The sequence below is a fragment of the Plectrocnemia conspersa genome, unplaced genomic scaffold, assembly GCF_051122295.1.
Source record: "Plectrocnemia conspersa isolate PC_06_02 unplaced genomic scaffold, ASM5112229v1 ptg000014l, whole genome shotgun sequence".
Classification (NCBI taxonomy): Eukaryota; Metazoa; Arthropoda; class Insecta; order Trichoptera; family Polycentropodidae; genus Plectrocnemia; species Plectrocnemia conspersa.
This window is the reverse complement of record NW_028277178.1, coordinates 1,412,452-1,428,301: the sequence shown is the minus strand read 5'-3', so window position 1 is coordinate 1,428,301 and position 15,850 is coordinate 1,412,452. Positions and strand designations below refer to the sequence as shown.

The 15,850-nt window shown below is 29.2% G+C and overlaps 1 protein-coding gene across 1 annotated transcript in view; it reads left to right on the top strand.

The window, feature by feature from the left end:
* LOC148225949 (kin of IRRE-like protein 1) overlaps nucleotides 1-15,850 on the top strand; it is a 152,843-nt gene that overhangs the window by 122,448 nt on the left and 14,545 nt on the right. The window contains exons 10-14 of the mRNA XM_088203691.1: nucleotides 1,466-1,625; nucleotides 5,627-5,816; nucleotides 5,893-5,996; nucleotides 9,860-10,001; nucleotides 14,221-14,372. Coding sequence (XP_088059817.1) covers nucleotides 1,466-1,625; nucleotides 5,627-5,816; nucleotides 5,893-5,996; nucleotides 9,860-10,001; nucleotides 14,221-14,372 — 748 coding nt within the window. The remainder of the gene's footprint in view (nucleotides 1-1,465; nucleotides 1,626-5,626; nucleotides 5,817-5,892; nucleotides 5,997-9,859; nucleotides 10,002-14,220; nucleotides 14,373-15,850) is intronic.

The window sequence follows — 15,850 nt, the reverse complement described above, 5'->3', positions numbered from 1 at the left end:
ATCAACTGTCATTTTCTGTCTTGTCAATTTTTATACAATTAAAATTGAGTTTTTGGAATGTTTTGTTTAATTATTTTATGATTATCAAAAAAATAATAAAAAAGAAAACTATAAAATATAAAAATGATATTAATAAAAGTCACTATTTAGAGTAAAATAATATGATATAATAGATATTTTATATGATTGTATTATTCACAATTAATTTTGATTACTTTTTTCTCGGGAAATAAGTGCTTTTTTATATAAATTTATTATTTAATATAAAATTTGCTGTAATTTTATTTTCATAAATTTAGGAACATACATAAGATTATATATTTTTATTTTTTCGTAACATCAAAGGTTCACGTATTTCAACTTCTTCAAAGAGTCAAATAATAAAAATTTTTGATGTACTTTTTTAAATGAAATGCTTTAATAATTCTAATAATTTTATATTTATTATAAGAAATGGAATACAATGTAATTAAAGTGTTCTCATTATTTTTATATTCTCAATAGATATGTAGTAAAAATTCCAAGAATATTTTAATTATAATCCTTTAAAATTGTAAATAAGCGATGTCGAGTCTTCAGGCTGATATTTTGCATTATGAACTCATAAATGCGTACTACCCACTTGCGCTCATAAATTTGCACTTAGCTCTCGAAACCTGTTTTTTTTAATGTTCTTCCTTAACTTATTATTCGAGTTAATGATCTTATTAATGAACTTTAAACATATTAATAAACCAGAACAATTTAGAATCAATTCCATCTTGTAGTAATCATTATTATAAAATGTATCTAAGATTTGATTATTATTTCTCAATACAAAAATATTTAACCCGGAATTAGTCATACCCGAATTCAAAGACTTGAACAAGTTTAAAAATGTAAATATTTTTTCTGACAAAAAAGCGTATTTATAATCATTAATGTGTATAAAAATTTATTTTAAAACAAAAAAAAGTGGCGGCCAACATGTATCACACAGACAAAATTGTATAAACCTGAGAGAAGGAATGTCCCATTAATAAAAATCAGACAAATTTTGTTCGTTAACTCTTTACAATGAAACCTAAAAAATATGAATAATATAGTATCAGTTTAATTGCCCCAATGGCGGAATTTTGATTCAGGTCTATCGACAGCCTACCTGGGTTTTAGTCTTAGATATTTTGATTTTTCATACCGTTATTGAAGAACCTGTCTCAGTGAAAATATGTGCGTTTTTAGAGGACCAGTCGCTGGAGCTCTGCTCTTGATTGGTCAGCTTACATAAAAAAGCCTTTACTTTAAAAGACTCCCAGAAATGCTCTTCAGAGAATTAAAGCTCGTGATCACAAGATATACTATAGTGTCTTTAAAAGTTATTATATTATAACATAATACGGATATAATCAATTATTTACATAAATTTTAATGAAATATTCGAACAATTTTTTAATATATTAATGACTAATTATACACATTTTTCCAGGGAGTCGTAGTGAGTCACAATACTTCCGCTCGAGTGGTTCGAAGCAATCAAAGTTTAGTTCTTCAAAAAGTTACTAGATACAGCGGTGGAAGTTATTCCTGTTCTGCGACTAATCCTGAAGGAGAGACCATCAGCGACGAGCTAATCCTGAGAGTTAAATGTAAGTATTTTAATAATTAATGCCCATATATGTATTCATTAATTCAATGTATTCATTTAATTAATAATATTATGAAAAGATATTGTAGGCGGCATTGGATTATTAATTAGCAAATACGAGGAATACCGTGAAAGACTGATAAATAATTATTCTTATTCGTGATGTATTATAAGAATAATTAATTATATCAATTGTTGATAAAATTGTATTTAATTAATTGGAATTTATGATACAACAGTTTATTCATTTTATAGATTAAAAAAATATCTATGAATATTATATAAATATAAATGTGCTGAAGGAATATAAATATCGCATTTTTTTTCTTTTGAGTGATTAAAATATACTTCACGTCAGTCTTGTTATATCTTAGAAAAATGCAGAACAAACACAGACGAACACAGTTGCCAATTTAAAGCTCTAAGAGCATCCGTTTTATAAAAGTGTATTGCTCCGTTTGATGTATCTTACACTATATAAATTTAGTTAGCATAATACGTCTGCCAAGCTTCTAGGTAATTTCTCAGTACTTGGACGATAAAACATGGGTTGTACTCACACAAGTTAAATATCATGTTCATCTAATTTAGAAATACTTAAATGTCTACCTACTTTGTAAATATATTGAAGATAATAAAATGAAGAGTTAAAAAAAGTATGCGAGATCGTAGCGCAGATTGTGTTCTAGAGTATAAAGTTTTGCAAGTATATAAAGACACTATGTGATGTCCTTCTTAGTAAGTGTTCTTGAAAAAATTTACTTAGATAATCAGTTGGATTATTTTCATATCTTTTTAGATAGAAGCTTGGTCTTACTATGGTTAATCCTTTAGTTTCTCTCGCATTCGACAGTGACAGCCGACACTGACACCTGATTTGTATACTAGCTCGGTCCTAAAACAAAAAAAAAAACATGTACACATATATATTATTCTTTGCGATTTTTATAATATTTAAACTACGCTCTTTTTATTATATATTTAAGTTGAAACAAATATTTTTTAAATAATAAAATGGAAGAAAAAAAATATTGAAATAATATAGGACAGATTTACCGAAGCTATTTCAACGCGTACTAGATACTATGTATTTGAATACATATGTGTGTATATGTATGTAAATATCTGTAATACGGTTGTGTGCTAAGTATAATATATTTAGGCCGTTATACTATAAAGCAGGGGTAGTAAGCCAACGTTCGCATGCATGAATCACGTCGGATAATCGCTCACGATTTCGCGTCTTCGCCAACGCGGCCGAGTGCGGTTGTAAAAGCCATTGCAAAAATTTATGGACTTTGATGAATCATAAAAATATGAAACCATGTGCATGGAAACATTGTCGACAGCATGCGTTTTACTTTACACCGACGCCAATTACATATAAGATTAGATAAATTCAAAACTTATTGTTTTTAATTAGCTGCGCTACTGAATAACGTCTTCCACCAGTCGGCGCCTCGCCGATCGGCGCGTAATTATTAACATTAATCTGTATTGAATTACTTTTTTTAAACATTTCAATCGTGAACTTTATTCAAAACGCATCCAACTTTGAATAAAGGAGAGTTTAACAGAGCTCTTACTAAGCTATACTGAGTTGACCCTTAAAAAAATAAGAAGAGCAGCTGATTCACACTTAAGAAATACAAAGATGCATAATTTTTGTACTTTTTTTAAAAATGAACTTTTTACTTCTATACTATAAACAATCTTTGTGAGAAAAATATATTGATACACAGGAATTATATAAAATTATTTATTCTAAAATACCGGTATTTTCTTCAAACCAATACCGATATTGAAAGCCATGTCAATATTATTAAACCATCACGCTTTAAAATTATCCCAAGAAAATAATAAGGCACATTTTATTCCATTTACCTTGAGCTTAAATATCCATATAAATCTTGATTTTCCCTAAATCAATGTAAATATATAACCCCTAAAAGGATTCTTACTGAATTTATTTCCCTTACTTGCTCAATATTCAAATTTGAGCACATGGACGATAAATCTAATTTATTTTTTACACAATAAACATTTTGATTGAGCCTATTAGCCCCTGGACCACCCGAGCGTGCTATTCCCGGACAGTATACATTTCGCTTGATAAATACGTCAGAAAATACACGGCGAATCAATTCTCAATTAACGAACGAACGAAATTATTATTCATGAATACGGGTCGGCTTCCCGGAAAGAGAGGGAGTAGTTTGTGGGGTGGGTTTTCGGATAAGGGAGGATTAGAGCCGGTCTCCGTGAGTGGCTTTCCCGTTTTCCACATATTTCATTTTGTTTATACACGCGGCGAATGTATAAATCACGGGTCCAGCGCAGGTGGAAAACGAGAGTAGCGCTACTCCGCCGAAAATAAATATTGATTGAAATAATAAATAATCAGCGAATCAACCCTGTAAGGTGTCACGTCGTAAATTTATTGGTAGACCCTATTTTTCATTGATTTAAACATTGATCAGCGACCGAAATTCATGCTGACGATTTAAAAGAGTTTTTAGAATATCCTCTATAGAAGAAAATGGTTCTAAAAGTTTGTTTATATGTTGTATTAATTAGATAATTAATGTTTTTTAAAGTATCCTATATAGGAATTTTTTAAATGCTGATTTTACTGAAATTTTGTTTAACTAAAAGTCAAACGTGCAGATTTCTAAATAGCCATTGTTGTAATTTTAACCTATACATAACCGTAAAGATACAAAATAAATCCCGTTTTAAAAATATGAATTATGGCAATAAGGAATTTTTAGCGTTATACCGCTAATTTATTATCGTAAAATTTATTTCTTTTTAGTTTTTATGACTTAACGAATCTTCTACAATTTAAATATTATTTTAATTATTAATTTTTTTTTTAATAAATCCTAAATTTAACTAAAATATTTAATATAAAACCATATTTATTACAAATACAATAAAAATTATTATTAAGAATATTAGAACGTTTTTAATTTGATAAATTAAAATGAGCTTTGTGTTTAACGCTTTAATAATATTTTTAAAATGTGAAAAGTAAAACTTTTGCAATTATTTCCTTATGGGATATATATGAAAATAAAATTACTATTTTTTAATAAAATAATCTAATGCTAAGCAGCTGCACATAACCTTTATAATATTAGGATATTGGTACCTACTAGTGTTTTGTACACAATATTTTTATATACAGTAAGGTTTAAATCTGTTAAGTGAAACTTTAAAATAATTTTTATTAAAAATAGCATAGCTCTACTGAAAGCAGTTATTTTATTTGTATTGTTGTCAAAAATTGCACGCAAATAAATCTTTGCGGTAGACATTTTTTATTTAGTTAAATGCAATAAAAAAATTGTATAACATATATTTATATCTTTTTTGCTATTATAAGGTCGTTAAAGTCTATCTGAAAATTTAATTAACAGGTATATTTTTTTAAATCGAAAAAATGAACCAAAGTTTAACTAATTGGCTTAACGTAACATAGCAGTTACCAATTCCTTAAGTAAATGTGACTAATCCTCTTATAAGTATTTTTTATTTAAATATGCATAAACGTGCATTTTTGAGCTTATAAAAATAAATTTTGCTTATTCTTTATAAGTTAAAAAATATTAAAACATAATTTTGTGATTTTACATCAAAGAAAAGACTGGTATATAAAAACTTGTATCTGTAAAATTTATATTAGTGCGAAAAAATACGCTTTCACTAAAGAAGTTTTTACTTTAACAAATCAACCAAATTTAACTTGACCTAATGAAAGTTCTAAAATCGGCTATAATTTTTAAAATTTTATTTTGTTATATTTGGATCTAAAAAACTGTCAAATTAAGGGTAAAAGTAAGTATAATTATATTTATACTAGTGAAAATTTAACTGAAAAATATACATTCACTGTAACATAGATATATGTATATATTGTATTTGCTATCTTAATTTTGAGTAATTTAAGGCTAAAGTGTAATTAACAAAATTTATATCTATACTCTTTTTAATTTATAGTTGCACCTGTATGTAAAAGATTTGGTCCTTTGGCTGTTGGAGCAGCGAGAGGCGAGCGTCTTTTAGTGCCCTGCGAAGTGGATGCCGATCCTCCTGCAAGAGCTTTCAAATGGAAGTTCAACAATTCTGGCGAAACCCTAGACGTAGGAGCCGATAGGTATTCATCCAACGGAAGCGTCAGTATTCTCAGGTGATTCATCTATAACTATATCTGATCTACTTTGTGTCTAAAGAATAAAAAAATAACTTTTTAATATATATTTTAGATACACCCCAATAGCAGATTTGGACTTTGGAACTTTATCTTGCACAGCCATCAACGACGTTGGCACTCAAATTACTCCTTGCATCTTTCAAATGGTCGCTGCAGGTAATATTCAATAATCATAATATAAACATAAGAAATCTGGTCAATAAAAAACACTTATTTATCTACTTATCTATCACTAAATAGTGTTTGCCAGCACGTCAAGCATTCAAAAAGTAAATAACTACATAGTAAAACTTTTTATAATTTACCGTGTAGTTGCTGTAAAATTAGTGAAAAATTATAAGAGTATGTTTTGTAGACATGGTGTGTATTGTTAAAAAAATAAATTGGATATAAAAATGACCCAAATTGCCCCCTAAGTAATTAAAGCATTATACTACAAACTAGAAATTTAAAAGCTATATATTATTTTGTTTTAAAGTGTGTGAGAAATAAGATAAATTTTCAATATCTTAGGAATATCAATTATATATCTGTTTATCATACTCTGTAAAATTTATTTTATAGAGGTTGATAAAAATCAATAAAAAAATTGTTTAATCCTATGAATGAAAATATTGCAAAAAACCGTTATATTTAATTTAATTATTTTATATTGAAAACAACAGATACATATTTTTATTAATCTATCTAAATTTTAATAAAAAGTTTCTTAGAGAAAAATTGTAAAACTATTAAATCTTTCGCTGAATCCAAACGAAGTAAAAAGTAAATTATAGTTTTTTACTATTTTATTCGAGTTTTCGAATATGTATAAAAAGTGCCATAAGTTTGCGGTTTAGTATTTTTATTATTATCTGGATTTTTAATTGATCTGATTTTATTTTGCTATGGAAATTAGATCGTGCTTTTTACCTTACAAGTTATTCTACAATGTGAGTTTTTATGATTTAAAATTTCATATTAACATATCAAATAATAACAACTTATTGTTATATTGATACAGCATTTCTTAATATACAATAAATTTAAAAATTGCTTATACAAGCATTAAAATTTTCCCTGAATCCAAACAATGTCTAGGAAAATCAAATCTCTGCTTTTCACTAAATATATTTTTTAAATCAAACATCCAAAATATTAAAAAAGCTGCGTATTCAAAAGAAACTATAATTAAATATTTTGAGATTTGTCGAAACTTTCTGTAATTATAATGTAAAATACATTGTTAAAAATACTTGTAACTTACTTTTTATATAAAAATCTGATAAAAATATATTATCATAAAATTGTACGAATGAGATTTTTGGACTAATGCTTAGCAATATTCGATTCAGTAAAATCTCATAAATAATATAATATAAGTGTATATCACACAAATAAAAGGAACATAAAATTGTATTCCTAACATAAAATTTTAAAATTTGGTAGATTATTTACGATAGAACAACGCGAAAACAAAAAAGTTTTCTATCCCTGACTTTTCACCGTGTAAAAAACACAAAACAATTTATCATTCGGTCTGTGTTCCGAGTTCGAATTTCGCGTTTTCGTTTCATAATTTATTGACGGCGATAACGCCGCGGCGGCTAATAGTTTTTCGCCGCCGTTAATAACTTTCGAATAATATAACGGCGCGATATAACGAGGTCGTTAATGAGCTCGAATTGATATCGCGGAATAATGAAAAATAAAAGATCGCTGCAATTACAGCGCCGCTGCAGCGGCAGCGGGCTGGCGCAATTAGGGGCGCCGTCGTTTGAATTATATTGAAAAATTATGGCACACAAAGGGTGGGCGAATATAAAAAAAAAACAGAAAGAGGATGCTCATTAGCCAGGCAAATGTTGTGCCGAACGGCGGCCATTTGCCAAGTGTCGGCCATTGTGAGAGCGTAATGGTGCCGGTGATGGCCTGGATGAGACCTCCGACGCGATTTCGCATGACTTACGAGACAATTTTCGTTACGGGGTTCCGGGGATCCAGAAGCTTATTGAAACGTGTAAACCCGGGATAATGCGCTGTATTTTTCATTAGCGTTTCACATCTGTTCGCAAATTGAAGAATATTTCAATTGGAATGCGACAGGGTAGTGTGCTGAGAACCGTACTATATGCAATATCGCTCAAAATGGTTGCATCAAGAAAGTTAGAAACTACATATAACTATTATATATAATACATACGAATTTTTATTCAGAGAATAGGGATACAAAGCCCAGAAGCATTTTATTTGGTGTTTTGAATACTTATAATATATGTATGTCTGCAATTAAGATGTTCGAATTTTATAACATTTAAAAGTCGTTCTCTATATCAATATCACTTATTAATAATATACGATAATGATATTTTAATAAAATCCGTGGATGATGATGATGATAACTTAGCTTGTCATACAATTAACATGACTAGTGGTGACTAATACCTAAATGGCCTACGTTCAAATTCAATATTAACCTTTGTGTTTGTCAATTTTTATCGTTTCTGGGATATCGGAATTAATGATGTAGTTATTCTTAAAAAAGGTTTTGCTAATAAAATTTAGTTTTAATATAAAATTATGTTTTATTGTCTAAACTATATTTTTTATGTTGATATAGCTTTTTTAACAACAAAGAAAGCGTGCACTCAAAATACTAAAATTGGGCTAATACACAATCAATGACCTATAAATGCTAACATTAAAACAAATATAGGTCATTGATTGTGTTGTAGTATAACAAAATAATTTTCATCGTAAATCATATTTTTGAGTGGGTGGATTATAATAAACTAAACTGTAAATCAATTTTTAAATAATACAAATAGCTACATTTTATTATCAAATATGTTGCTAATAAAATTATTATTATTGTTAAATTGAAAAATATTGAATAATATTGAATATTTAATTGTAAAATTAAGTATTGAATATTATTTATTACTTAATTTACTCATTTTATATCTAAGTTTTCATATCTGATTTATAAATATTTATTTTATATATATTTAGTGAAGTTATCAAGCTTTTTATTTAAATAATTTAAAAATATTTAGTAGTTTTTTATGGATGGAACTATATTGATCTATAGTAAAAATCTAAAATATTTGTTTATGTAGTGCGAAAATATAAGCAGTAACGCTGTAAAAGTAAAAAATGCACTATGAGTTTTATTTAATTAAAAAATTATGTATTTTTATTATAAATTTATTTTTGTATGAAGATATTGCTTCATGCATAATTTATATATTTTTTTATAAAACTAATTTGTTTGTTTACGAATGTATTTACTTTTTTATTTATACCTAAATATTTCATTATTAATAAGTCAATATAAATAAAGTAAATAGACATAGAAATTTATAAAATCAAATAAAAATTGTAATCGGAAACTCCACAGTTCAAATAGTTGAAGGTCCGGTATTCGCACAATTTCCAGCTTCGGTACCTCACGACAGTGAGGAATTGACAGCTTATTAATTATATCATATATAAAATATTGTCGTCTACTGCTTAATAAAAATATCAATATACAAGTCCTTAAATAAAAAATATTGAATTCATTAGCTACTTTGTATTTTGGAATTTTCAATGACTACAAATCTATTGAAATATTCGAACATCTTTCACTATTCAATACACAAATAATTAAAAATAACTCTTTATCCGTTCACTGATATTTATCAATAGAGCAACCCGCAAGTTTTGGAATTGCAAACTGTGGAATAGAAGATCAACGACCATATTTATCTATTCCATCAATTTGCTTATGTTATATATCACTCATTAGCCTAATTTATGGATACATATGTACGTACTTATGTAGATATGTTATTGAAACACGTTGCAAAACTATCTAAACTAGGCACGGCCCGTTATCAAATTTGGGTCGCATTAAACAAATGATGTGTGAATTTCCATTGCCAATTAGCGTCGCATATGGATAATTTTGGTTTGCGTAAATATTATATCTAGATTTGTATCTGCGCACACGTGTTTGCTTTATTGGTAATAAAACGCGTTTTGGAATTAATTTGCAGGCAAACCACAACCACTGACTAATTGCACGCTGAGCAACGTTACCAATGGTGCCGCAGAAGTGTCCTGCGAGGCTGGATTCGACGGTGGTCTTCCTCAACACTTCCTCCTTGAGGTCTACGGTGATGCCAAGAGAGAGCCTATGTAAGATCATATATTTTTTTATCCTTAAAATTAGTGATACGAACCATTTTTAATCTAATTTTTACTGTCCCAATGTCAATTATTATTGATAGCCCGCCCCATTGCAAATTTACATATATTAACCACAAATTAAAAGAGTGTAAATATGCTAAAACTAACAAATAGATTTGCTTAACATATGCAATATTATAACCCAATGTCATTCAATGCTTCTGCAAAGGCACTAGAATTTAAATTATGTCACCGAGTAGGGGAACATCGTGGGAAATTTGCAATTTTATTTTGCCTTTGATTTTAGTAAAAGCTTAAATCTTAGATATCCATTCGACATAATATATTTTTTTTTATAGATGTATTATGAAATCGACTTTTTTTCATGTTACTCTTATATTTAAGACATATTATCATCACATAAAAAAAACACCTTATCGTATCTGCCTCTAATTACAAAAATGTAATGTATTTAAAAAATCATAAAAAATATTCTAGATATTTATAAAATTTAGTCTCGTGTCTATTATTAATTTTTAATCGGTTACATGTGTTTCTAAAGTTGGTACTCGCTAATTAAAAGCGGCCCCGTTGAAAGGCGCAATTGGCTCTTTGGAGCAACTTTTCTTGGGGATTTAATCTTGTCACGAAATTATTTCCGGCAATAAGTCAGAGATTTCACGACTCAACAACTTTGAGACGTCGCCAGTGCCGAGTCACGAAAGCGAATAATTTGATAAACGCTAGACGGGACTTATTTATTTTTGAATGCTGCTTCAAAGCAAAGGTGCATTCCAGAATTAATTGGCAATCAAATTAATATTCCCGAGTAGAACAAATTTATTTTTGGTTAATATTTTAATTAAATTCAATTAAATAGTTATTTTTAGAAACCATAATAACGAAGTAGTATCTAGAATACGCAACGATCCATGCAATTTTTGAAAAATTATTTAAATCTATAGATACCTATTTTACTAATAAAATAAGGCAATTTTTAATAAACACAGTCAATATTTTTTTTTTAAATCAACAAGCAATGAAGTTTTTCATCCTAAAATTGGTCTTTATGACTAATAATTAATTTTACTCATTGCCTTCCAAAAGTGTTTAGTTATACTACATGATCAATAACACTAATTAAATTAGAGTAATGATCAATCGACTAGCTTGAAGGGCTAAGTCCTCAGTCGTCTTTTCAAACTATCCACATTGAGGAGTTTGACGCTTCGATGTTGATGTGCGTCAGAGCCCCGTTTTGTGTTTAACAGCAAAACATTTCATAACAATGCTGATGTTTTTAACATATTATTTATTTTCAATTATTTTCAACCATTGTGACGCATTGTGGTAATCTGTTAGGGCACAGTGGTATTAATTTAATTTTAATAAATAAATATTAGTTAAAATTTTAGGGGTGGTTGATCTCGCGGCCAATGAGACCCTTCGGTAAATCCTATTAGATTGCTTATTAAGTTATAATTACAATTTTGACTATGGACGATGACGTTTCTCGCGATGAAGGTGTTCGTGGCGCAGGTGGTGATGTCTCAAGGCTCTGTGGCTGCGTGCAGCGAGTGTTAGGTATGATCTTTAGGTCTGTCGGTGAGGGCGCGTGGCTGGTTCCTTCGGATGGCTACTGGTAGATCTTGGCTCTCTGGTTGTCAGCGTCGCTGGCTCTGCTGTATGGTGACGTCTCTTGTCCGTGCCTCAGCCGTCTCGTATCTCGGACCGTCTGCTCGTCGGAGTCCAGGCTTATATCCTTTAGGGGGATGCACGCTAGCTGGCCAATTGCGATTGTGCATCGATCTTCTAGCCAATCGCTGCAGTGGCTTCTTAGATTTCGAGAAATCGGATGTGTATTTCCGAAAGCGATTTTTTTGCTTGGCTCTAGACTTTCAAATTCTTCAGAAAGAATTCTTCTTTCATCCGTACCGTTTTGACACAAAAAGGATTCTCTTAACGTCCCGTGTTGTGTGTGGTCAGAAGAAATCTCTCTTGTGCCATTATGCTTGTCTCATTGTTAATGAATGAACGTTTTTGGTCACGGTCTTTAACAATGAGACAATCGCCCTTCAAAATGTGCCTATATGTGTGGTCGCCACACAACATACTTTATTTTAATGTTTTTTAAAATCTTCCGTTGTAACTTGACCCAACCTTCCTTAAACCCATTGCGTTACAACGGGCAAATCTGTACCAACTGAGTAAATCAATCAGACATAATGAATACCTACAACTAAGTATTAACCACCAGACTGAAAGTCTGAGAATCTGTGACATCTATTTATTATAATATTAGTTATAAATTATTATTTACTATACAATTTATAATCAATAAATGTCACTGCAGCTGGGGCCGGTTTTTTTTTAATAATAGCGCATTTTTATAAATAAAACGAAAAATACTCGAACCCGCAACTTCATTCCGTCCTAAAATATATGTCTATTGCGAAGATACCACGAAGCATTTACAACGATTCTTAGCATTTTTATTTATTTTGGAATCTTATTAGGCATTGTTTTGGAAAATTTTGCCCAAATTTATTAATTTATTTTTAATTTCAATTACATTATTACTATAAATTATGTTACCCCAGAATTATAAAACACTACCAGACATTTAAAAATGTTAACAAAGAACAATATTTCAGCAAATATCATTAACTGCTGAGCAATAAAAGTCGGGTAGCCAAATGAGAATCATGGCAGGTAATGGGTTAATAAAGAGTAAAAAATACAGAGTACCCAGATTGCTTGAAATGCTTATCGGAGCGACGATTGCTATAGCTATTTTTTATCCACTCTTCTGTAAAACTTACACCACTCAGCTACCAATCGCGAAACGATTTATATAATACTATATAACACACAAGTATTAAAATTATCATATTTAAAACAAAGACTATTCTTATTAATTCGTGTAACATTATAGAGCGTCATTAAATGGCAGAAATTAATCGTATTGCTTAATTAGTTAAAGCTGCTCGCAAAAAACATATAAAAGGGTTTGCAAGAACTCACATATACTTAACTCGAAAATCATAAACATTAGCTCTTTAATGACACTACATTTTACAACTACAATTATTCAATCTATAAATTTCTATTAAGCAAAATGTTCCGACAAACGTTTCACTAGTTGACAAAATTACATCACAAGGGTAAACTAAGTTTTACCAGGCGATAACTTCCCAAGTGGATAGATTAACGTCATATGCTGTTTTAACAGAACTGATTTGATGGGAGGATGTAGCTCAAGCTCAGGGGTCACATATCACAAAGCAAAAAACTATTGGATATAATTATTTTAGATTGGATCTGATATATTTATTACATTTCTTTTGACGAATGCACATCCGACATATATCGAGTAATATATAGTTAGTAACTTTGAGTGGTTTCTATGGAGGTAGTTCGAGTGGAAGATAACGAGTTCTATCCGCGTGAGAACAATCAATAACGTTGAATATGAAGCGCTCTCTTTGAATTATCGCGAACACAAATATACACATTCAATTTCTATAGTTTTCTAGATCGGTAGTTCCAAATGTAGTGAAAAAATTAAAAAAATAAGCGGTAAAAATGTAAGATTGTAAAAAGAGTACAATATAAAGTAAAAACAACTCAAAGAAATACTAATCATTTTATTGTATATATTTATAGAGAAAACATAATTTTATTGCGGTTAAAAACTGAAATAAAATCGTGTCGGCTCCGACACGATTTTATTGCTTTTGACGTGAATTTTTGCCTTCTGAGAAGCGATAATTGTTTTTTCGCTCTCCTATTGGTCAAAATTTGGGTTAGGTATGATTTATTCGATTCTCATAGTCATAATATTATTATTAAAATTTTTAATATAAGCAGTAAATAACCGACGGCACGATTTTATTGCTTTTGACGTGGATTCTAAACAGGGACCACTTTGCATTTGCCTAGAAAAATTCATTTCATTTAATGAAAAATACTAATGAAATTTCAATATTAAAAAAAATCACCACTGAACAACTTCCTCCCTTCCCCTCTTTCTTGGAAAATCTGAAATAACATCCCTGACTAAAATTTAAAAGTTTAAATATTATTTTGTGGTATTATACTATTTATTTTATATTGAAATGATTCATAAATAGAAACCCTGCGTTCTACCTTCACATAGAGGGGGTGTGCCTAGTGCGTCTGAACTTTAGTTGTTATGCTTATCTGACATTTTTTTATTATTTCGCAGATACAACGTCAGCAATCCGGAGCCGGTGTTCAGCATCTCCCTCGAATCTGGGGTTACTTTGCGTCTCGAGGTATACGCCGTGAATACCAAAGGTCGGAGTCCCGCGGCTACCCTATCTGGGGTCAGATTGGGAGATCCCGAAAAGCATGCAGGTATCTATGAATATATTATATAATGGTATTATCCGTCAATAATTTAAAAATCCCTAAGAACTTATTTAATTATTATTTTTCAAATTCCACTCTCTCCTGATTAGTATTAGTCACGATTTTTTCGGTTTTAGCGGTCAATTGTCTAAACATTTATTTTTAAGCGATACATTTTTTTATAAAGAATTATCGTATGGATTTTTTTATATTATATAAATTAGACCAGCTTTTCGTATCTGACATGTATTTATAAAATAATAGGTTATTGATAATGCTTACACGAAAGTTAAATGATTCGTTCATTATTTTACCTTCGAGAAAATAATTCAAGGGCGATAAGATTATTTTCCAAATTGTTCACAAAATTTTGTTTCATTTACAACCACACACAAAACATTTGTTTCATTTACAACCAAATGTGACTCAAGTATTGATAAACTTTTACAGAAGACCTCTTTAGGGTTATCTATTATTTCAAAGTGTTTTTACAACCAAAATGCCACTAATATTATAGTGAAGAGGATATTTTATTTCCATAATTTCATTCCACAATAAAGGGGAAAACGGATAAGACGATCCTTCAACTGAACAAGTAAATTAATAAATTTATTACATGTTACATTGAATTTTAAATTTAATTGTATCCGACTCATACAATTAGAATTAAAAAAATCTATTAACGTTTTAAAATAGTTATCCAAATATTTTACAGATTTAAAACACGAATGCTTTTCGCAAAAGCCAGATTGCTTGTTCTTTATTTCACTTCTAAGAGATTTAATTAAAACGCGATAAAAAATATTTTAAGACTCTCTTTTGCGTTTGCAATTTATTAAAGTAGCAAATATGATAGTAATAACCGCGTTGCTTATTTTGTCGGGTTCGAAACACTCGTGATTTTTATTTTAATACACAAAAATTATTTTAGATTTATCTCAATATTATATCAAACTTTGGCTGTTATCAACATAACACAATAATTAAATTATTAATATATACACGTGCAATGCAATAATCTAATTAAATGTAATTGTCATTATGCACACTTGTAACGAATTATATGGACTAAATTAAATTAAGAATTTAATCAGTCGCTAGAACTCTAGGATCATACAGTCGTATTATTCACGAAGCATTTTAACTCCCTTCGCTGTTCTATAAAATTCGTTCATTAGAAACACGGCGCTACAATCATAAAAAATTATAAGCTATATATATTTATATATTTTTAAAATCGTAATAAGGATATCATATATTATCTTTATAATAAAAATTTTTAACTTCAATGATTAATTTTGCCAATGCTTTTTTATTATAAGCGGTATGCAATGGATGGGAATATTTTTTTATGCTTAATAACAGATTTAAAATAATTTATATATTCGTCGATTTGTTCAATGTTTAATAAACAAAAAATTGTAGTAATGTAGAACATCCTGAAGTCACTTTTAAAACTTTTTAAGTCAGCTCTTTCGAAATAT